The sequence below is a fragment of the Coptis chinensis genome, chromosome 3 (genome assembly GCF_015680905.1).
Source record: "Coptis chinensis isolate HL-2020 chromosome 3, ASM1568090v1, whole genome shotgun sequence".
NCBI lineage: Eukaryota > Viridiplantae > Streptophyta > Magnoliopsida > Ranunculales > Ranunculaceae > Coptis > Coptis chinensis.
In genome coordinates, this window is record NC_141458.1 from 121,499,228 (window position 1) to 121,523,749 (window position 24,522).

Sequence of the window (24,522 nt, forward strand, 5' to 3'; positions counted from 1 at the left end):
CTGTCTCCATATATATATATTCCATACCAGGACATATACCATTTGAACATTTCAAAAATCTGACTTCTTCACCATCTTCGTTGAAACTTCTATGTATGAGCATATAATCTTGACAATGTGGTGCTTTAGGACACCTTTTGTTCAGATATTTGCATGATAACGCAATGTGTTTTTTTGAGGTGCAAATTTGGCACCTCTCTTGATCAAGTGTATCAAAATAACAGGATTGTTGAGTTGATTCGGCAACGTCGGTATGTTGGCTAATTTTTTGCAATGATGAAGAAGAAGTCATAGTTGTGGAGATAGTTTTGGAGTGTTGGGGTAAGAATAAAGCAATTTCGTAAAAATTTGGACTTTGTATTTGATAGCACGCGCCATTAGTACTGGTGCGCGCCAGTATCAATGTCGCGCAGGGTGGGCCTATCAAGTGAATTTGCGGGTGAAATTTGCGACCATCTTTCAACCAACTTCTTCAAATTTTTTCTTCAAATATGAAGAGTATGCTACTACCACCTAGAAATGCTCTTATACTAGAATCACAAATGTATAATTTTTTTTTTTTTTTTTTATAAGTGATTTTTTTAAGAGGTAATGCATGGTACAAAAGTTACCAAAAAAAAAAAACAAAAGCGTAAAATAGTGAGTGAGTAGCTCACTTGTTTAAAAATAAAATAAAACAGAACAAACTAACTACCCACCGAAAACCCCCAGCATCACTCTCCTGTTAATACATGCGACCAGTCACAAATGTGTATTACAAGTACAATGTTGTTTATGCTATATTTTCCATATTTTGAGTTTCCTATATTGCAAAAGATACCAATGTGAAAATAGTGATCGAGCAGAGGGACTTCAGTGTGATCCTAACCCGTGTCAAAGAAAGCCCAGTAGCTTGTTCTACATTTGTTATTCATTTGCCATATGGATGCTATTGCATGTGGCTCATCAGAAACATGAGTTCTGTGAGAATGAATAGGTAGTGAGTTCTTAAAGGAAATAATGAATAGGGGCTAGTCTGTAGTCTGTATTGTGAGGGAGATATCTAGTATCAGTCCTAGCTATATATGCGACTTTTGGTCTCTATACGTTTCCTTGCAAAGAATAAAAGAAGTAAACCTGATGATTTTTGTCAATTTGCTGATTGGTCTCTAATATTATGTAACACATTTTTATTGCATATTAGATCAATTGGAGATGCGTACTTGAACAGGCAAGGATTTGAACTCCTTGGTGAACGCTTCGGTCCTCTAACACCACTTACCCAACCAATTTTAAGAGCGGATCCGGATGTACAAAAACTATGGAAGAAGATCAATTTTTAATAGGGGAATTAGCGATACCCCCACATTTAAAGATCTTTTTTGCGATACGCTTACATTTGAAGATCATTTGCAATACCCTCTACATTTGCAACTTCCTTCAGTCAACAGTTAGTTGACCGAATCAAACCGTAAAAAAAACCTAAAAAACTCAAAAAAAATTAAATAAATAAAAAATCGATGGTATATGATAAGTAGCATTTCAAATAATAGATGGTATATAGTATATATCATCCTTACTTTGACAGACCAAAACTTTCAGTAAGAATGGTGAGAATCAAGTAATAATGGTGCTCAAATAGATGATATATGGTATGTAGTATTCCAAATAATAGATGGTATATAGTATGTATTATATTTACTTTGGTATACCAAAATTTCCAGTAAAAATGGTGAGAACCAAGAAATAATGGTACTCAAAAAAGATGGTATATGGTAAGTAGCATTTCAAATAATGAATGTTATAAAGTATGTATCATTCTAACTTTGACATGTGGAGGGGTATTTTGGTAATTTCTATTATTTAATTAGGTCAATTTTTATTTTATTTTTTGGAGTTTTTTAGATTTTTTCTTATGATTTGACTCGATCAACTAACCGACGGAAGTTGCAAATGTGGAAGAGATATTTAAATGTGGGGGGTATCGCTAATTCCCCCTTTTTAATATTTGCTTCGGTTGGATTTTGGGAACACATTTCAAATAACAGAGCTGCTGAAATTGTATCTAACAACTCACGAGCACCCACTAACTATTTTCCCTGCTCTATATTCTTTGTTCTTTTTTTGCTTCCACGAGACAGTTCATCATATATCCCCAGTTTTTCATTCTTCCTTCGATAGAAGGAATAGCAAAAGAACTTCTCTAGACAGCTTTAGAGGAAGCATCCAAATTCTGTACTTGAAAGGAAAGAACTGTGTGTTTTCGGTCCGGAAATTGTGTGTTGGCCTAGTGCTTACCACATCTAACCTAGAACTCTTTAAAGTGGCGTAGCCAGCTGTTGAGCAGGTTGGGGTATAAGCATCGTCTTCTTCAAATTAAAAGAGAAAACATGTAACATGCCCCATCGATCAAAATTAGGCCTACTTTTGGAAGAGTGGAGAGTTCTAAATCCACAAAAAGTAGTAAACTACTGCTTATGCAATCGCCGGAGCCGAGCTGAATTCTATGGGCTAAGGTCTCACAACCTAAAAAGAGTCGGCAATGTTTGAATATATTCATACTCAAATGTAATGCCAGACTGTGTTCAAATATAAATTGCATAAATAAGTTAGGAGAAACTGATCAGAGATTATTTAAAATGCAACACTTCTTTTTTTCATTTTCTTGCATCTAACATCTCTAAAAGATGGTGAAAAGAATAAAAACTACAATAGTACACTACTGTTCATGAACATACATACAGGACATAACTTAGCTCACCAAGCTTTCTTCCGGGACTTGAATGGAAAATTAGACGGTGGGGATGGAGAGAACTCGACTGGCAGATTCGGTGGCTCAGCTTCACCCGAAAGAATTGATACAACTTCTTTAATCGTGGGACGCTTAGCCGGTGATCGTTGCAAGCAGAGCAACGCAACAGTGACACAAAGAAGTGCCTGTTCTTGATCCAAAGACTGGATAGCTGGATCAAAGAGATCTTGTAGCTTCCCTCTGTGAGCAAGGTGACGAGCCCATGAAATGAGATTTGCTCTTTCGAACTCAGACATAGGGGAGGCTGTTACTTGGAGGGGTCTGCGACCAGAAACCAGAACTAATATAAGCACTCCGAAACTATAGACATCACATTTCTCAGAGAGCAGACCACCACCACCATACTCAGGAGCAACGTAGCAGACAGTACCCCTCATACTAGGAGTACTACTGACACCCCCACTCTTTGGTATCTCTCCGCTTCGCCAATCCTGGCTGTTTCGCCTACCAATTTGGAATTCTCCACTTAGCCCATCCAACCACCAATCAACACTCCCTCGACTACCTCTACTTTTGCTCTTTTTCTTCTTCTTTCGATCTGGAGTTGAATCGTCATCTCTCTGCCACCACACATCTCCTCCTCCACTTCCATTACTACTCGACTTCAACTCCCGCTTTTTCTTCTTCTTAGCAAGTTCTTCGCAAAACTCCTCCCTCCACCATTCCCTTGCTGGACGACTCTTCTTGGAAACTCCATCCTCATCCATAGAAGTCCACCACTCTAACCGCCTCTGTTGCTTCTTCCGCTCTGGTTTCGGCTTACCACTATCATCACTAACACTAGAAATCCAATCACTCTTTGGTCTCTCCTTCTTAATCTCAGTTCCAATCCACTCCATTACATAATCCTTTACACCCCCAGACTCAGATCCTCCATTATCCTGCTTCCACCACCAATCTCTCCCCGACAAACTCTTCTTCCTACCAACTCTTCTACTACCATTACCAACCAAATCCTTCCTACTATCCACACTATCCGAAACACTCGTCTTATCCAAAATCTCCGATTGCGACGCCTCAATAGTACCAGTCTCCGGCGATGCTTCTACATCAATAACTCTAATAAAACTTTCCGGTGACACTTCTGCAACACAATTACTCTCAAACCCCGTCGCAACACTCTCCGTTTCCTCAATAATAGATCCATTATCCTCAACCCCTTCACTAACTTCCCTATCCGATTTCTTCCCTTTCACATTCCCATTCCTCTTTTCATCTTCTTCAACCTCAATAACCACAACCTCATCCTCAATCTTGGACCTCGCTAACCCAAAATCCGCAATCTTAGCATTAAAATTACTATCTAATAAAATATTACTAGGCTTAATATCACCATGAATTATAACTGGATCACAAACACTGTGAAGAAAATGTAGCCCCTTTGCTATATCCAACGCTATGGCATACCTTTTTTTCCAGATCATTAATTCTTCACATTTTTTATCCAGTAAAGCATCTTGTAAACTTGTATTATGCATTAATTCATAAACTAATAACATTCTCCTACGTTTTCTATCAGATGAGAAACCAATTAGTGAAACGATATATTCCGATTCAATCTTACCTGCTAACGATAACTCGTTTTGAAACTCTCTTTCTCCTTGTAATGAACCAGAGTCCATTAACTTAACTGCAATTTCTTGACCCGTTTTTAAAGTTCCTTTATAAACTGACCCGAACCCACCTTGGCCTAATCGGTTTGATGGTGAGAAAGAACAAGTAGCACGACGGAGAATAGAGTATGAGTAACGCTGGGGCCGGGGCGGTTTTAGATCCACTGGAGCGGTTCGTTTTCGGGTTAGTTTCCGGTAGAGTATGGCGAGGAATAGAAATATTGACACGGCTGCTGATACACCGATTAGTGGTGGGAGGAAAGTGGTTGAACTACGGTGGTGTTGTGGTGGTGCCTCCACGTGTTGGAATAGTTGGCGAGATGGCATGATTTGGCTAAATTTTTTTACTTAAATTATTAGGTAACATAATTTGAGTGAGAGGAAATAAGTGTTATGGCTATCTTCTTCTTCTGCTTCTTCTCTGTTCTCTGTTCTCTGTGGGAGTAGGTTGTTGTATTAAATTATTATTTGTTTTTGTTTTTTTCTTACTGTTCTCTTTTTTTCTCACCTAATAATTAAGTTATGGTAGTTCTAGCTGGATTTTGACTTATTAATAAACTTATTGACTCAAAAGGACAGACGGGTTAAGTCAATTGAGGAGAGATAGAGAAGGGTAGTTTGGGGATTATGTGGGGATTTTGACTTTTGCCTACTTGTTAAAGTAAATTAGCTTTTTACAGGTAGTGAGGGTCAGTGGAAGAGAGAGAAAAAGAGTGAGATCATGTGAGTCCCACTCTGATAAAAGAGACGACAAGAGATGGTATTTCCGATATTTATTTGTAAAAAATTTGTTTTGAGAATGTTGGATTGTATTGGAAAATGGAAAAGGAGGAATAGAGATGAGAAAGTTGGAGTTTGCCTCCTTTTTGTGCTATGAAGGTGTAGTCCTCGAGTCTTGACTATTCAGTACTTGGGTTGTTATTCCAGCTCTTTTCTCTAATTTTGTTTTCAATTGGAGACTTGGAGCCGGATAATTACGTCATGAACTGATTAAACGTCATGACCACACGTCCACACACAATCACCGGGCTGTTATCTCTTTTGGTAATTTGGTCTTCTGACCCCGACTTTCTGAACCAAATAGTTGCCTTCATGGTTACCAAATATTTTAGAGAATCATCAAAATCATCACCAATACGGATTTTTAAGTATTTCATTATGAGTTTTCATTATTTGTTGACGAGATTTTTAGGTACTTTGTTCTTTAAAACTTTTTTGCTAGACTTTACAAACTTTGTACGATATGAAGATTATACGCCTACTGCACCTGTGCTCCAGCATCTGGGCCTCTAATAACCAAGGGGGTGAGGGTGTATTGTCCTTCAAAGTCTATAACTAAGGGACGAAATGACTGGTATTCTAGAACTGCTAAATTTGTAATATATGAGATTCTAAAGACTGAGGCGGTGAGGCCCACAATACCAATTTCGACCGACACATTTTGATTTAATGATATTTCTTGAAAATTTGTAGGCTGATATATTTGAGGAACTAGGAAACGGGGCAGTTTAAGTGAGTAATCGGAGCTATATACTACTTTACCAATCCAAACCAGTAAAATTTTAGAGGTCTGAGCGGGATTGAAAAATCGAGCGATTTAAGGCGATAGATGATTTCTCAAAAATCGAGTTTGAAAAAGTGTTGTTTAGTCGCTTTTGTTACAAATTCGCATATCTCCCAATTTTGAATTAAAAAATAAGTTTTCTTCATTGGCTATCGAAAATTGACGTTTATTATCGCCCCATATGATATTTTAGTACTTAATGGAGAGAGAGAAATTAGTAATTAATGGAGATAGAGATTTCTCTACAAAACCAAATCTAAATAGGTTGAAGAAAGTCAGAAACAAAGAAAAGCTTTGATCTAGTGGAATTCAGTTGTATACAATGTTCACGATTCCAAATGGAATATCAGAATTCGCCAGATATTTCAATTTTTCAAAAAAATGAAAGAAATAACCGGTGTAGTTTAAACGCTAATTGGGAGCAAGTCGCTCCAAAAACTTATAGCGATTAATCATATTAATCGCGATTACGGGGATATGATTAATCGGAATTAATCGCCTTAGTTAATGTATAATACATTAATACATATGTCCCATATAACAACCTAAAACAAAATAAAGTAAAAAAAAAAAAAATACAAGCAATCAAGCATAATTTTTAACCAAAAAAATAAGTATAACCTCATTTGAATATCGTCTGCATAAGTTAAAGTGATAACAAAACATACCAAAAGGTTGAATCCATAACAGACTACTAGTTTCTAAAAGTCTAAAGTGAATAAAAGTATAAAACACACCACCAAAATATGGATTCCATGACTGAGTGACAGACTATACTAGACTCTAAAGTCTAAAGTGAATAAAACAAACCAAAATGTTGCTCCATGACAAAATGACAGACTAAACTCTTAAGTGCTACTAATCCCCAATTTCAATATCAATGTCTTCGTCCTCCTCATCCAAAATTCTAAATGCGGTTCCTGTAATATCCCGTGGAGATATATTGAAAAAGCGCCTATCCCGTGGAGAGAGGTTGTGTCAGGTATTGGAAAGACGCCTAACCCGTGGGGTGACGGTTGCGCTAGATATGTATTCTACCATCTAGGAAGTTGTTCGAGATTTGGGGATTAAGTAATTGATCTACCAAATCCTAACTTTGAGACCTTCTCCAGAACGTTTGGCTACGGATTTCGTGGGAACTCCGTAGTTAAGCATGCTTCGGTGGGAGTAATCCAAGGATGGGTGACCTCCTGGGAGCAGCTGTCCGGAATCAAAACCCCCCCACACTCCTGGAGGTCTGCAGTGGCTAAGTGGGGATAATATCGACGTGGTAGGATATGGTGGATTGTTACAGAATGGTATCGGAGCCGAGGACGACTCTCTCCTAAGGTGGGGAGAATGTAATATCCCATAGGGATATCTTGAAAATCCGGTTTCGATTTATCCTGTGGGGAGAGGTTAGCGTCGCAATTGCATATCGGAAAGGCCTAACCCGTGGGGTATTTGCGGTTGCGCCCGGATATGCATTCTACCATCTAGGAAGTTGTTTGAGATCTGGGGATTAAGTAATTGATCTACCAAATCCTAACATTGATGCCTTTTTCAAAACGTTTGGCTACGGATTCCGTGGGAACTCCGTAATTAAGCGTGCTTCAGTGGGAGTAACCAAGGATAGGTGACCTCTTGGGAAGCAGCTGTCCGGTAAGATGGGGTGGATCATTACAGTTCCAGTTTCACTCCTTGTACGTATTAGGAGTTGTTGCACCGCAAGCTCCTCTTGCCGCTAAAACTTGGCCCCAAGAGTGATCATCACCTTCCCTCACAAACTCTTCAAGCTGCTCTTCATTTGGAATAATCCATGCACCATTAACCAATCTTTCTTTGAATCGCTTTTCTAGCCTTTGGTTATATTGAATGTAAACAAAACCATTCAATTTTGATTGGAGAAGACAATTCATTTTCTTTGAATGCAACTGTAATATCAAAAAATAAAATGATCAATACTAAATAAATAACTAAATTGATACAATTATATATAAACGCTAGTTACATATTTAAAGATAAATAAAAACTTACATTATCAAACACACTCCAGTTGCGCTCACATGGTGATGCACTACAAGTTTGCGCTAAAACCTTAACCACAAACTTTGCTAAGGTAGGTGCATCACTCCTATATTGCAACCACCATTCATCTATATATGTAAGTTGTAGTGAGAAATTACAAATAATTAAATGAAAGTAGTAATATAGTGTATAACTTTGTAAGTTAAAATTAAATTATATAACTTACAAGGTTGCATAGTATCTCTCGATATGATGGCAACTTTCATTCCAAATGACCCCTCCACATCTCTATAGTGCTTCAACTCATCCACTATTGCTTTTTGTACATCAGATTCAGGTATAAGTTTGGCCACAACTTGAAAAAACCCGGACTTGATGGTCTTATTTAACTCCATTTTAGCTTTGGTTTCACTAAAATATATTTTCGAATATCCAACTTCAACACAAAAACATTTCTAGTTAGTGTTTAATTCAAGCTATATTAGACTCAAAATTGAAAAATGAAAGCAACTTAGTACCTGCATGCAATGGACGATGAAGCTGAGTTTCCCATCTTTTCTGGATAATTTTTTTCACTTTTACCCATGTCAATACATTATCATGCACGACTTCTCTTATGCATCCACAATTCTTAACACATCAACTAATGGGGCCATCACTTGACAAGTGAAATATATATATCATTCCAAAAAAATTCATTTGTCACTATTCTCTCAACTCTCTTTCCAATAGCTTTTTTTTATAAAATCATTCTTTCTCCAAAATTCCAACACAAACTAAACCTGCACATGGCTTCTATTCTCCCACAAGCTATTCAATGTATAGAACGAAGTTGCAAACCTAGTTACATAAGATTTGTGTAACTCTCTCTAATTTGTCAACTTTCGCAACCAATTTAACACTTTCCAATGCATGGTTGTAAATGTAGGGCACCACTACTTTAGCTTCAGCAATTACTAACTTACTATTTGGCAATGCAGTGTTCGGATTACTCCCAATATCATAAAACATTAAATTGATGCAGTGTGCGGCGCAAGGAGTCCAAAATATTGTAGCATGTTCATTCTCCAAAAGTTCACCCACAAGCTTGTAGTTGGATTCATTGTCATTCACAAACTAATAATAAAAAAATCATTAGCAAATTGACAATTTATAAATTTAAATTAAATTACAACGGTTTTCAAGTCGCGTTTACCGAAACTATATTCTTAACCCCAACTTCAGCTATCACCTCGTTTATCATTGCCACAATGAGTTATGCTTTCTTAACATGCTCGATCAGAAGCATCAAGAGACTTAAGGAAAACAATACCTTTTGATCGAACAATTCACCATGAAATTAATCAAAGACCTTTGTTTTCCTTTTGTCCAAAAGTCCGACATGATGGAACATCCATAAAGCTCCCAATGTGGTTTAAACAAATCAACAAATGTTTTTGTTTCATTGTACACCTCCTTCATTCAATAGAGTCACTCACATATGATGATAAGTAGGCGGGGACATACCTAAAAATATTGCAATAACTTTTTCTTTTTCTTTTTTGATTGGCAAGCATGTTTTAAATGAGATTAGTAACTCTTTGATGCTGGTGGGGTTCGAGCCCCATATCAATAAATATATAATTAATCATATATACACTTCTCAAAGTTTTAGAAATAAATAAGTAGCTAAAAGTTGTAAACCAATTACATTTTTCATATTCTCCAATGGCATGGACAACATCCTTGAAGCTTGAGGCGCTACGCCCACTTTGCTATCTTGATCCATGCTTTTTTCTTTAAAGTTTTTTTGTGCTGGCTATTTCTATCCAAATTGGCTTGCTTCGTCTTTTCAACATCAACCGTCAATAACCGGTCGAGAGGGCCTCTAGTATTATTTGCTACCTTTCTTTTCTTAGCTTGTCCACTAACAACCCCTTGGCTATTCTCATTGCCACCACTTAAAATTTGTTATTCTTCAACTACATCATCATCAAGGTGATCAAGGTCTTCATCTTGTCATGCAAGAATTGCATTCACTCTATCTTTATGTTTTTTTTTTCTGTCTTATTGAATACAATTTCTTAGCGGCAGTCTTTTGAACATCGATAGGGACATTTGGGCATCCAATAACATCTCCTTTCTCATGAGTCAGATGTTTCTTTAAACAAAAACATCTTTATTGAATACAATTTCTTAGCGGCAGTCTTTTGAACATCGATAGGGACATTTGGGCATCCAATAACATCTCCTTTCTCATGAGTCAGATGTTTCTTTAAAACAAAAATACCCAACTTCTTGTTACACAACTTGCACCAAACATTATTTGCATTGGAGTCCCTACACTCACCATACTGTCAAAATGGATCATTAGACTTCCTTGTGTATGGGACGGAAGAGGCGGAGGTGGTGTCAGTAGTAAAAGCGGGAGCAACATTATTGGCACCAATATTCGACATTGTAACTAAAGATCATAACGGGACACTCAATCACTAATAAGAAAAACAGTACACAACCACTCAATTTAACAATGAAAATACGAAACACTAATAGTCTTATATATACTCATAGTCTCATACTCATTTCTTAATTCCTCAAAATGCTAGAAAAAGTAGAAAGAGTACTCTACTGTCTACTTACGTAGTATAAGTGTAGAACGTCATAAGATACAAAAACTTCCTAAGCAAATATGAAAGAAAAAGAATAAAGAAAAGAAGAAGTAGAAATACTAGCATGAGTAACGGAGTGCTTGAGTGCTGGAGTGGTTTTTTTTTTTTTTTTTGTGGTTTTTTTTTTTTTACGGGTTTGATTGTGTGTTTCCTCGGTGATGAGCGAAACGTTTTCAATTATTCAATATGGATTTGTGGGTTTTTCTGTTTTGGGCTTTTTTGTAAACTTAAAGTCTTAAAAAAAAAAAAAAAAAAAATATATATATATATATATATATATATATATATATATATATATAAAAACAACAACAACAACAACAAAATTGGCAAAACTATTAAGGGGCGCTTGTGTTAGACCAATTTCTTGGAAATCGTCCGATTAAGCGAAACAAATCACCCAATTTGTAGCACCCGCTCAGACCTCTAAATTTTTTTTGATTGGATCGGTCGAGTGGTGCATGGCGCTTATGCACCGATTAAGCGGCGATTAATAGGCGTTTAAACTGCCCAGAAAACAACATAGGGTCGAAATATTGTGAATTTCAATTTTCTAAATTTCCAGAATTCGAAATCCCAAAATATATATGATTGTATATAAGAGTTGCAAAACACTTTTACACGCAAGGTACTCCGTACACTCATGGATAAACAAGGTACAAGGCAACCTTACTACATTTTGTTTTTCACTTTTTTGAAAATCATGTGAACCACTAACACGGTTAAGAGGTAAATAAATTAAAATTAATGTTGTTTTAATAGCCACTTATTTTAATTTCACATATTTGTTTGAGGACAAGTAAGATGTTGTTTGAGGGTGATTTGATAAGAGCTCAAAACTGTAGTTTAAACCCTTTAATAGTATTTATATTTAGCCAATTATGTTATTAGTAATATAGGTTTATCACTAATTACGTGATTTTGAGTATTTTATGCTTCGGAGTTAAATAAATGTCAATTCGTTACTAATTAGGCACTAAAAGGAGCTAAAGTGATTGTTAGGGAAGTTCCATGAAGAAAACCCAAATTTAATGGAGAAAAAGCCCTTAAAAACCCCAAGTCAAAACTGTTAAGTGAAAGTCAAACGGATTAAAGAGATGAAGAAAAGTCAACAGAACTTCAAAAAGCCATATCTTTGAACTCAAACTTCGGATTTGGGCCCATTTTATATCAAAATGACCGGCTCAGAAAGCTCTTTCAAATGGTCTAGGACTTGACTCAATCAGAGTAGTATAGGTAAAAATATATGCTACAATAACACGACCAGAATTGGAAGTCTTAGATTCAACCAATTGGGTTATGGACTTGATTTATGGGTCCATAACCTAGCCTAAAAACCTATGCACGATTTTGTATCATTATATAAGAGAATAAAAACCCTAAACTATCTCTCTCTCCCTTTTTAGTTTTAGTTTATAAGTTTAATTTGTAGCCTCCATTAGAACCTTTTAATAAAAGCTTTAGTTTATTCAATTTAATTAATTCTTCTTTATATTATGTCTTTCTTTTATTATTTTAGTTTAATTAATCTAATAAAATTAGGCTAATCCCCCCATTAGAGGGAGTGGTTATGAAGCCTAATGAAGAATAGATTGCTTAGTAGAATTATTTAATTGTGTATATATTTCAATGAGTTTAGTTTATTGTATGACTTCCAAAATAATCATATAGTAAATAAAACTAGGGATTGTTGTAATTAAGTCGAGAGATTTGGTTATAATAATCCTACATGCTAGTAATAATGACTATAGAGATGTAGGTTATTGCTATGAATGATAAAGTTTGAGGCTTTAGGTTGGATCATTGTGTGAAAATCTAAAGATGATCTATTTTCAATGAATAATTCTATTCTTGCTTGAAATTAATCATTAGGTGAATTGATTACTCTTCTCTATAACTTTCTCTTCCATCAAAACCCTATTTATATTAGTTTAGTTAATTTAGATTTATTTGAATACGTAGTATAATCGTAGAACAGAAATCTTTCAACATAATATTACTCTCACCATTGTTTTTTTGTGATTTAAATTCGTTGAATTTCTTTTATGTCTTGGTAGTTTAGGAGTGAAACGAATCCATACTCTTTATATTACTTCATTATTATTTGAGAGTAGGAATATTGATCTAAGCACTTGTTTAGTTGATTGATTATTTGTCTTTACGCATAGATAGTTAGTTTACATAAATTGGTGATTATCAAAAGTGCCACGTTTTGTATGCTTGTCTCAAACATGGTCATGCAAAGAACAAGTTCATCTCTCTCTCTCTCTCTCTCTCTCTCTCTCAAAATATGTAAGGAAACATATTTTGAATGTAAGGAAACAGGTTTTTTTTTTGTCATATCTCTCTCTTTAATGAACATATTGAAAATTGATTTGACCAATGTCTTGTAAATAGTGTTATAGTTTTAATTTTGAACTTTATAGTTGGTGATAATTAGTGGTGTTTGGTATGCAATCTATAAATCTATAAAACTGTGTCCTAGAGGGGTAGAGGTTGTGTACTTAGGTTTAGATTCGAAAAGAAAATGACCAAGGGCAAGATGATCCATGTTGAGGTTGCGGGACCCAAAACTTTTGCAAGAGCACTTGATGCAGTTTGGGAGCTCATACAAATAAAGTAGGGGAAGATAGTGTTCATGGAGGTTGTTTATGAAACTGATGCCATTAATCTGAAGCCTTGTGATGATTGTGGAAGGATGTGTATCATTGAACTGTTGGAGGAGGGATAGGCAAGTCGACCTGGAGAACCAAGTCCAGAAGTTCCACCTGGATTCAAAAAGAAGTCTAGAAAATCTCTAAGCTAGGTTAGCAACGAACAATTGCAAAAGAAGTAGTAGAAGCAGCAAAAGAAGCACCAACACCATCCAAGCAGCAAGTTAAAGAGGTTATCATGGGTCTTGCTGCTACTAGAGTTTGTATGAAGTCCAAGAAGTCTAACAAGTGATGGATGTCTTGGTGTATGTTTGAAGTGAAGTGATGTTTGAAGCGTGTTTGTTAGGTTTATCTAGGTAGTGTCTTGTTCTTGTTTCTATGTTTTTTTAGCTTGGTTGTCTTGTTTTATGTTAAATTATCAAGTCCTGACGTAGTGATGCTTAATGTTTGCTTTTGCTATGTTAAATTATCAAATGCATTTTGATTGAACTCATTACACACATAGAGTGACAGAAACCAGTGTTTCAGAAACACAGAAACCAATGTTATAGGGAAGTCTACAATTTCATTATAATTTCATTATAATTTCATTGAACTCATTATAGACTTACAAAAACACAATGCACATCACTTATTAACCAAACAAATACTTATAAAGCAGGATTACAACGACCAACAATAAACAAGTTTTCTTCATCTTATAATTCTGGCATTCCAAAGCTATCACATTTTTCTTCAACTCTGTTCTCTTCTTCTTCTCAAAGTGAACAATTACATTCAATTTTCCTTGCAACTCCACATTTTTCATGTTAGCTTCCTCCAAACTTTCTTTCAATCCGTCAGCCTCTTTATACAAGTCAATGAACCTTTGCTTTGTTGATTTTGGAATGGTGTCCTCCCAATCAAAGTAGCCACAGTCGTGAGTTTTGTAATTTGTATAACCAAAAAATTTTCTTCCCAAATTTGCAACAATCTTTGACATTACCAAAGGAGATGGCTCTCCACAAAACATAAACGATTCGAATTGATAGAGGTGGACGACATTTGAGAGTTAGGGTTTTCAAATCAATAGTGTTTTCAAATAGAGGAAAACAGAGGAAGGTTAGACCATTTTCTCAATTTCAAGTTTTCTAAATTGCGAAACCATGTCACGTGTATTTCACGTGCACAAATAATGCTACATGTCTAAATGGCCGGACACGTGGTATAAAATGGTGGCCACATCAACAAAAAATGACCGGAAATATTTCCAAGTATTAAAATGATTTTTTTTTTATAGTACAATGTAATATAGTGATTGGAAAATTGTATAATATCCAAAGTGCAAAAATATGCATAGTAGGTTGTATACTATGCCAATTAAATGTAAGAAGTAATGCTTAATTTATGAAAAATGAACAAACTATTGTAAAAATTTATGTTTGGGCTTTCTTTTCCTAGCTTGGGAAGCCAGAGAGAATCAAACGATCAAAATAAAACAAAACGAAAATTATATCATGGATCGTTGGACCTTTTGACCTTGCATCATTTAGATGAAATAAACCAAATTCAAGAAATCAATACAAGAATGAGAGGAACCAATCGAGACGTGGTCCCTTTTGGAATATTACTAATATAAATCTCATTCGAAGCTTTCGCCACATGGTGTAAGCAAAATAGCCAAATGCAAAGTTTGAATGAGACCTGACTTGAGGGTCTATTTTCAACAACTTGTGCCTTTCAAAGCTTCAAGCCTTCAACCGACAGGCGTCACTGCATCTCGATTTACTACTTCTATATATTAGGGAATAAAAAAAAAAATTTGATAAACATATTAGGGAATCAAATTCGGAGTTCTCAGAACAAAAACAAGAATAATACTGCTTAGCCTTTATGTTGCAAGAATCCTCTTTTGAGTTTTGATCTAGTAAACTGATACCACTTTCAAAGATGAAAAGTTTATCTCACTTTCTAGAGTGCTGGTTTGGACTTTGGAGGAAGTAGGAACATAGTTTAGCCCACTAAAAATTGATTTTCATTGTTAGGAGTCAATTGTTTTTTTGATTGTCGTCTATGTGAAATCAGAAAAAAAAAAAAACTTTGAAACGTACGACCAAATTTTTTTTGGCATTTTGCAGTATATGTTGTTTTGGAGGAAATAATTAACATACAAGATTAGAACAAGCAACGGTGTCAAAGAGTAAGCATTGGACATTGGTGCAATAGCCACCCCATGTTACAATTGCTTTATTCGTGGTCTGCTCGTATAGTCATATCTATTGTCACATTATTTAATCAGACAACTATGTGAGCAATAGTCATACTCTTTCACCCTGTTTGAAAGCCCTCAACAAACAAGGCCCGTTGGTGATAGTGTCCAGGGCGAAACTTCAAAGAACACAATTATCTCTAAACAACATGCCGAAAATCAAATTGGATCTTCCAGTTCAAAACTTGAAGGAAAGTTATCCAGCCATTGGAAAGTTCTTTGAGATGGTAAAGGGGGAAGGGGAAATGGGGGGACTTCGCGATATTTTTGGTAGCTCTTGTTTCTTGTTTCATAAAAATATAAAAATATAATTGCTAGATTTACTACTTTTTACCACTTCTATATTAGGGAATAAAAAAAAAAAAAAAAAAAATGATAAACATATTAGGGAATCAAATTCGGAGTTCTCAGAACAAAAACAAGAATAATACTGCTTAGCCTTTATGTTGCAAGAATCCTCTTTTGAGTTTTGATCTAGCAAACTGATACCATTTTCAAAGATGAAAAGTTTATCTCACTTTTCTAGAGTGCTGGTTTGGACTTTGGAGGAAGTAGGAACATAGCTAGAACGGCAAAAGGTGATGTTTCATTGTTAGGAGTCAAGTGTTCATGTGATTGTCGTCTATGTGAAATCTTGCTCCACTTCTGAAACGTACGACCAAAATTTTTTTGGCATTTTGCAGTATATGTTGTTTTGGAGGAAATAATTAACATACAAGATTAGAACAGGCAACGGTGTCAAAGAGTAAGCATTGGACATTGGTGCAATACCCACCCCATGTTAAGCTGCTACGTGGTCTGCTCGTATAGTCATATCTATTGTCACATTAATTAATCAGACAACTATGTGAGCAATAGTCATACTCTTTCACCCTGTTTGAAAGCCCAGGCCTCCGGCCCTCAACAAACAAGGCCAGTTGGTGATAGTGCCCAGGGTGAAACTTCAAAGAACACACGACGAAAGAACACAATTATCTCTAAACAACATGCCGAAAATCAAATTGGATCTTCCAGTTCAAAACTTGAAGGAAAGTTATCCCGCCATTGGAAAGTTCTTTGAGATGGTAGAGGGGAAAGGGGAAATGGGGGGCTTCGTGATATTTTTGGTAGCTCTTGTTTCTTGTTTCATAAAATTTTTAAACCCACACGTACAGTCTTCAAGAATTCAAACTCCGCATTCTAGCCCTTCAGTTTGCATTCGTCGATTCCAGTTCATTGGGCCTAGCGTTTGGTCAAGGCCTATTGGGCAATCTATGTCCACATTTGAGAAATTGCATTAGTTCGATACAAGAACCGTCTGCCCCTGTGAGTGTGTGACCACTGACCACTCACATCGCAGAGATCTATCTAGATTTTCATAATGACAAAACTAGAAATATAAACATTTCCATAGCTTGATGTCGTATAAGTGGGCCTTGAGATGTATTATCTGTTTGCAATTTACGTCCGTCCATTCGAGAGCACACAACGATCAAAACCACCAACCTCCCCCTCATTGAAATATACAATTCATAATCTTCTCAATCTCTCCCTGTCTCTAACAGTCACTCTCTAGTCTCCCATGCTTTTCTTCTTTGAACGATATTTATTACATTTAATCAAATAAACCGAAAATAGAGGACATATAATTGTTGTCATAATATATCATCGGACCATTTAATTTCATATATACAGAATGCTAGGCAATCAACTCAAAACTTTCAAATTCATAAATAAATCGTACTCATAGTCTCGTACTCTCGTACACATACTACTAACTCGTTGAAAAACACTTTGTTCTCCTGTTAAAAACTTAAAATAGAAATGGCTAGAGTTCTACCGATATATACAAAACGTGCAGCATAGGCGACAATGCACTGCACATCATAGATTTTGTCAAACACCCCCTCCTGCAAGCAAAAATATAGCAAGTCTCCAAAAAAGGAAACATTTAAATATGAGACACATAAAACCAACTGATTTATTGGTGACCAATAACAGAAAGTCAAAACCAAAGAAAGGAAGGAAAAAAAAAAAAAAAAAAAACTAGCTGGTCACTGCAGCGGGTTTCTTCTCTCACACTCAAAATAATATTTATAGATCCAAAAATAGCTCAATATACTTCCTTTCTTCATGCAACTCACAAAAGACAAACACAATTTAATTTTCTCTTAAATTAAAATATCGATATTTTGATTATTCCAATTTCAAACATTTCTGGTTTAAAAAATGGATCTTTATAAAAAAGAATCGATCTAAAAACGTGTAGATATTAAAAAACAGAAGTGATTGATGAATGGTTGTGTGGAATAATAAGATGGTCTTCAAATCGAAGATTAAATTCGCTGCACTCGGTGGTCTTGTATTATCGTTGCTGTCATTGTTAGTGCATCTTCTTCTTGCCAAGTATTCAAATGTCGATTTAGTACAATACAGTGCATTTACCGGGTTCGGTTTGGATTTTGCCCCGAAATTAAATAGACAGGTAATACTTTTTTTTGTAGATTATTAGTGTGTTTTTGGGATAAACAAAATTTTAAGAGTGGGCTTGTTTTTTTGATGCAGAGTGCTAGATATCGTAAGTTATGGGGGAGTGTGAAGACTTTGGAGTCTTTGCAACCTTATGCCAATCCCAGAATCAAATATCCTGGTAAGTTTAGCTGCCTCAAATTGTTAATCATTTATGTATGACTTTTTTACCTTAGAAGCATATTAGGATCAATTAGCTGAAAAAGTATGCTTCAATTGGAGAATAGGTTGGGAACTTTTAGGGACAGTTAATATAGCACTTTGTAAAATCTAGCCGGGCACGTTTGATCTTACTTTATTTTGCTTTAGCAGTTCCAGTTGAGCGTAACAATGGTTTCATCTATGCAAAAATATATGGTGGATTTGAGAAGATACGATCTTCGGTAAGAATCTAGTTATCTATCAGTTTGTTCTGAATTTGACTTCTACTGAGAGTTTGTAACATGTTTGTTAAATTGCTAGATTTGTGATCTTGTCACCATATCCAGGCTTCTAAATGCTAGTCTTGTCATTCCAGAGATCCAAGAAAGCACTCAATCAAAAGGCATAAGGTTCTCTTGATGGTTCTTTGACTATCTTGCAATGTTAGTTTGTAATTGTAGAACAAACAAAAACTCGAATCTGAGAAAACGCCAGTGCTCATGGTTTCTTCTTCACACTCTTTTGTTTTTGCAGTTCCAGGTTCAAAAGTTTTTCCTATCTTTACAATGAGGAACAATTCATAGCAGCCCTTACAAATGATATAATTGTTGTGAAGAGCCTGCCAAAAGGTTTGAAGGAGGCCAGAAAAAGGAATGAGCTTCCTATGTTTAAGCTGAAAAGTTCAACTTCTCCAAATTTTTACATCAACGAAGTCTTACCTAAGTTGAAGGAAGCAAAAGCTATTGGATTGGTGCTTACAGATGGGGGATGCTTGGAGGTATATATTACTATGTAGTGCACTGAGATTTAGGTGTCGAAGTTAAGTTTTTTCTTGTTTCCTTCCCAAAATAGAGGTCAAGAAGAAACTAATAAAGTTGTTGTATTTCCGTAGCGCTTAAAAGTTGTTATGATTTGAAGTTTGCAAAATATTTCTACTTTAGCTTTGATACTTTTCTAGTAACACTGTAACTCAAGAATGTGTAATTGTTGTTTTTCCTCTTCTTCGTACACTGTGCAACTTAGTTTGGTATTATTCTTCAGTTGCACTGTACTAATTTTGCTTTATGACCATTTACTTTCAGTCCATTCTTCCCCCCAACATGGCCGAATATCAACGACTTAGATGCAGGGTGGCCTTCCATGCACTTCATTTTCGCCCAGAAATTCAAGCACTTGGGCACCGGATGGTGGCGAGGTAAGAGAACTTTGTTTTGCTTCCTTGCTCATGTGTTATTACTAGCAACTGTAAGCTTCAGACTGATCAGCAAAAAAATAAATTTTCAGGTTGCGAGCAGGGGGCCAACCTTACATAGCTTTCCATCCAGGTCTCAGGAGAGACACTTTAGCATATCATGGTTGCGCAGAGCTTTTTCAGGTTATATGGACTCCTATTTACTATTTATTATCGTGTCTGTAGCACCAGTCCTTCTCTAACGCACTCAATTCCATTTGAATTTTGCGTACCTGCCTAGTCTCTTGTGTGCTTGTTTGACCAGTCAAAATGTCTGGTTTTTATAAAGTACATCTTCTGTTGATCAAAAGGACGATAACCGGCGGCCACTTGTTTATAAATATTAAATTCGATAGAATCTCAACTGAAGTTAGACATCAATGACTGGTGACAAAACATGAGCAAGAGCACTGAGCATTATCATACAATTAAGTGAACAGGCATGTAGGGCAGGAAACGAATCGGATTCGGGCCGAATTGAGGTATTTCCAAATGCGGACCCGTTAAACTTTTACTTATCCGAATCCGAACCCAAGTTGGGGTTGATTATTGATATCAAACCCAAATTTGAAATAGATGATGGAACCCGTATTTTTTTGAATCTGAAACTCTATTAACTTCTGTTTCAAATGACTTTTTTGAATTGCATTTTGGAAATATACCTTAAAACTTGTATGTTCATTTAGACCTAGTTTCTTAAATGATATTCTAAAGGTCAAACCTCATTTTAGAAATTGTCTATATTATATTATTTTCCTTACGTATTAGATGTAATTAAATTCGGATATAGTTGGATTTGCTGGTTTTGCACTCACATCCGAATCCAAACCTGACTGGTTTAGCAAATAATATCCGAACCCAAATACGAATAGCTAATCGGATATACGTGTAATTCCAAATCCAGGGTATTCGGATTTTGGATATGTCCGACCCGATTTCCTACCCTACAGACATGCCTTAATGAATCCTCTACTTATTTGATGGGACAGTTAAAAAAGTACCTATGGTAAAACCCTTCACAACATGTCAACCCAAAAATAATTTTTAAAGAGAACCCCTGTTAGCAACTCTTTTTGACCTCTTCAAAAAGGTTCTACTGCAACAAATAGTCAACTCTCAGTATGCAAGTGAGTCCCATTTGTGCGTTTAATGTTGGTGGTCTTAGCAGTGGAACTCTCATACAATAACTGAAGACTTCTGCTTCGATTGGTATTTTGGTCTTTTGGAAAACTATTGGCATCCACATGTTCAAAAATTAAGGTAGCATTTAGTGTTCTGGCTCACAATTCTCATCAGTAAATGACATCCGACTTAAGGGATTAAAGACATTTTAGTGGCATAATTTTTCTAAGAGGAGTGCCATGCAGAATCTCTTAATTGTAAGTTTTAATATAGCGACTTCTGAGTATGGTCCATACCTCCATGGTCCACCAATATTTTAGTAATTTCATTGCTTTGCATTTGAGGAAGGTTAAAATTGCCAATTGTCAGCCTTCTTGAGTAAGCGTTTCTGACTTTAACTTGTTTCTTTGCAATTGTCCAGGATGTTCACACTGAGCTTATACAGTACAGAAGGGCACAGATGATCAAACGAGGGATAATTAAAGAAGAACTAAACATTGATTCCCACGAGAGAAGAGAAAATGGATCATGCCCCCTCATGCCTGAAGAGGTACTTTTATGGTTCCGATATATTTAGCAAGTTTGACATGTTGTGGTTGTGTTCCTCCTGATTCATTCTGATCTAAGAGATACCAACAGACCTTAATAGTAGCTGTGAATTGATTATACTTCATACTTACAATGTTATTTCTGTTTTTCTTTGATTTCTGCTGAAAAATCCTTATCAAAGCCTATGCTCTTACTTCACTAATAAGTAGTTGTTGTATTGTATCTTTCATTGCAGTAAAACTTGTTGAATGTAGAAGGTTGGAGTCATAAAACTCATAAACATGGGTGTGCTAAATAAGTAGAGCAAAGGGCCCACGGCTTAGCGAGCATTGAAAAATCATTATGATTATACTTATATAATACTCAATTGACAACCCTGATTCAGTAGTATTAGTCTGCAGTTTGCACTGTCTACGTGGACTTCGATGTTTAACATGTAAACTACCTGGTCCTTGTGTTTCCCATATTATCACACAGACAAGCACAAGATACATTTGACAACATTCCATAATTTTCATATGCACGTACTTGCTTCATAGCTTTTCTAACATACCCTTTGTTGTTTGAACTTTGCAGGTTGGTCTTCTTCTCCGAGCTATGGGATATCCTCCTAAAACCATAATATTTTTAGCAGGGTCTGAAACATTTGGTGGTCAAAGGGTTTTGATCCCTTTACGTGCTATGTATGCAAACTTAGTGGATCGTACTGCCTTGTGCAACAAGCAAGAGTTATACAACATAATTGGCTATGAAACTCCTACTTCTGTGGATGCGCATGAGGCCCCTCCTGGCAAAAGGAAGGAGAAAAATCAAGAAGAATGGAGTAAGGCTGGTCCTCGTCCCCGACCTCTTCCTCCACCTCCAGATCGACCTATTTATCAACATGAAAAGGAAGGTTGGTATGGTTGGATAACAGAGACAGACACCGAACCAGATCCTACTCCTACCGATCTGAGGATGCAAGCTCACAAACTGCTCTTGGATGCTCTTGATTATATTGTCTCAGTGGAAGCAGACACATTTTTTCCGGGTTTTAATAATGACGGTAGTGGATCGCCTGATTTTTCAAGTTTGGTAATGGGTCACCGGCTGTATGAGATGGCATCTGCTAGAACATATCGGCCAGACAGGTAATTAACAGAATTTTCATTGTCATCAATACAATTGGCTAGCTGAAACAAGTGTTGGAACTATAGTTTCTATATTCCAACGCTTAGTAATTATCATCCAAAGTAGTCGAGTGATTTTGCTCAAGTACCAAATAAATATGAAGGTTGATGCAATTGCATGTTAACCGAATGCTTATGAGTGGTACCTGATAATATTTGGTATTTTAGTTGTCCCGTGGAACCTATTTGTCAATTATGACTGTAATTCCTTTTTCCCTTTTCTTTTTTTTTTCCTTGTATATTTTCACATGTCTAAGTGTTGGCACCTTAGTTTCTGTATATTACCTCACATCCCTTTGATATATGCTGCTCTCATCCCTTTCTGATCCTGTTCCCTTCTCTTTTAAACAGAAGAATTCTTGTTGAACTTTTCAACGTAACCCGTGAGCATCTGTATTACCCAGGACGCAATTGGTCACTCATGGTGCAAGGACATCTTAACAAAAGCTTGGGCGAGGAAGGCCTTACAAGGGAATCCAGCCTGTCAAAGCCAGCCTCGTTCCTTGCTCACCCTCTTCCTGAATGTTCTTGTAGGACCTCTGCATATGCCAAGACCGCAAGCCCAATAAAGGACGGCAATGACAGAGTATTGTATGGAGGTGAAGATGAGTGCCCAAAGTGGATGCAGCATGGTCTTGCAACGGTTTCCTTGGAGGCTGTGAGGTCAAAAGAAGGAACTGACAGTGAGCCCTCTGAAGATGAAATAGATTTCGACGGGCAAACTGAATTTGATGACAATGGAAGCAGAATGGACTCTGTACCGTCCTCAGAGCAGGATGATGAGATGGATCCTAATGATTAAGATAGGACTTACAGGATAATATTCTTTCCAGTTAAATGGAAACAGCAATCAATTTTGTCAACACGTGACTGGATGACATTCTTTTTCCCATAGAGGAGGACAACTGCTGAGGTTATGAATCCTTCAAAATTTTAGTGAGGGCAGGTGACATTTCAATTTTCCTGTTGGGATTTTACACGCTATGACGGACATTCTTTTGTTTTAATCCATCCAAGCCCTCGAAAGTCGAAGTTCTACTGAAAAATTCATGGAGCCGTGTGATCTGATTCCAGCCTGCAGCTACTGCTCATTATGCTGTATAAGCGGACGTAGAGAATTTGAAGCTGCAGAGTCCATGCGGAGCTGATAAGCAATTAAAGGTTTTTGTTATTCTTACACACACACGTCAAACTTTATATGTATAATTTTCAAGTTTACTTGTCCTTTTTGCTCTTATAGAAACCCGAGCAACCATTATGCTCCCATGTTTGGGGATGTGACTGTTGCAAATCTCACGAAAGGAAATCATTTTTGAAGTGCGAATCAGATTTGAATTTTTGTTTGTTACATGTATTAGCTAGCTCTCTGTCATCCTTTTAAATGCCTATTCTTTGCAAGATAAACTTTTTCAACCGCTGCTTATTTCTATGGCCTTGCAATTTTCTTCTCACTCTAGTTCGTCGTGTGATTTGAACATTATTTCTTTGGTTGCTAAGTAAGAAGACTTGAGTCTAAGCTCCTTTGTCTCTGCCTGTAATTCCGAATTATCGAAGTTGATTGACAACAGACACCAGGAAAAAGTATTTTTCATTTGCTTGTGTGGAATCCCATCTTTTATGATAATGATGTGCACAATTTCTACGCTCATGATTAAATGTTTCGGCAAATATATTTGCTTAAACCTTCCAATAATTGATGATGATGATAGGTATAGTGTTGCTGATGGTATTTTGCAGAAACTGTAAAACCAGAGCAAACATCTTCCTGTTGCATTTTCAGTCTATTTTGTTAGCTTAAGGACTTCAATAAATGGGCTGTAGCTTGTAAGCACCTAAATGGTCTGAATTGTGCAATTACAAGCATTAACGCGAAAGCCTGGACTCTTAAAGTCTTCATAATAGATATGGACAGGCCAGTTTCCTTCAGTTGCAGCGCACGGCGAACACCATTAGTTTAGGCTAATATCCATTTTCTCAAGCTACAGTGTTCCATGGGACTTTAGTACTTTACCCCTTTGTTCATAGATACTCGTCACTTGTAGTACGTTTTAGATGATATCGAATTGTTTCAATGATGGTAAAGAAGCTGCAATTGTGATGTGACTCATGGTGCTGCCAAGAGTTCCATCTCTGCATGTGTAGCCATATTGCATCCTAAATTTTCTCCAACCATTGGCTCCCTGTTTCAGTGCCTGTAAATAGCTCTTTATCACTCCACGGCACACTTTGATGTGTTGAAAACTGAACTCGTGAGGGTTTGTTGGGAACTTAGGATCGTTA

At 36.4% G+C, this 24,522-nt stretch overlaps 2 protein-coding genes across 5 annotated transcripts; one reads left to right on the plus strand and one right to left on the minus strand.

The window, feature by feature from the left end:
• Nucleotides 1-2,559: 2,559 nt before the first annotated feature.
• Nucleotides 2,560-5,267, minus strand: LOC147513860 (receptor-like serine/threonine-protein kinase At2g45590). Its single transcript, XM_086597176.1, has one exon. The coding sequence runs from the start codon at nucleotides 4,729-4,731 to the stop codon at nucleotides 2,737-2,739; it is 1,995 nt and encodes a 664-aa protein (XP_086453302.1). The 5' UTR covers nucleotides 4,732-5,267; the 3' UTR covers nucleotides 2,560-2,736.
• Nucleotides 5,268-17,498: 12,231 nt separating this feature from the next.
• EDA30 (O-fucosyltransferase family protein) lies at nucleotides 17,499-23,590 on the plus strand. Of its 4 annotated transcripts, none has more exons than XM_086597178.1 (10): nucleotides 17,499-17,986; nucleotides 18,067-18,151; nucleotides 18,343-18,413; nucleotides 18,493-18,581; nucleotides 18,706-18,949; nucleotides 19,254-19,366; nucleotides 19,456-19,546; nucleotides 20,946-21,074; nucleotides 21,650-22,203; nucleotides 22,594-23,590. In XM_086597178.1, exons 1-10 carry the CDS (start codon nucleotides 17,798-17,800, stop codon nucleotides 23,042-23,044), a joined length of 2,016 nt encoding a protein of 671 aa, XP_086453304.1. In that variant the 5' UTR covers nucleotides 17,499-17,797; the 3' UTR covers nucleotides 23,045-23,590. The 4 variants fall into 4 exon arrangements, with proteins under 4 accessions (XP_086453304.1, XP_086453305.1, XP_086453303.1 ...); XM_086597179.1 differs by having other exon boundaries at nucleotides 17,502-17,986; nucleotides 18,340-18,413; nucleotides 18,519-18,581; XM_086597177.1 differs by having other exon boundaries at nucleotides 17,522-17,986; nucleotides 18,340-18,413.
• Nucleotides 23,591-24,522: the final 932 nt, after the last annotated feature.

What these genes read in the sequence shown, in the direction of transcription:
- LOC147513860 (XM_086597176.1), bottom strand. Translation starts at nt 4,731, where the DNA reads ATGCCATCTCGCCAACTATTCCAACACGTGGAGGCACCACCACAACAC.
- EDA30 (XM_086597177.1), top strand. Translation starts at nt 17,798, where the DNA reads ATGGTTGTGTGGAATAATAAGATGGTCTTCAAATCGAAGATTAAATTC. An exon ending in TCCCAGAATCAAATATCCTG is followed by an intron (nt 18,152 to 18,339) that starts GTAAGTTTAGCT and finishes ATTTTGCTTTAG; the next exon opens with CAGTTCCAGTTGAGCGTAAC. An exon ending in ACTCAATCAAAAGGCATAAG is followed by an intron (nt 18,582 to 18,705) that starts GTTCTCTTGATG and finishes TTGTTTTTGCAG; the next exon opens with TTCCAGGTTCAAAAGTTTTT.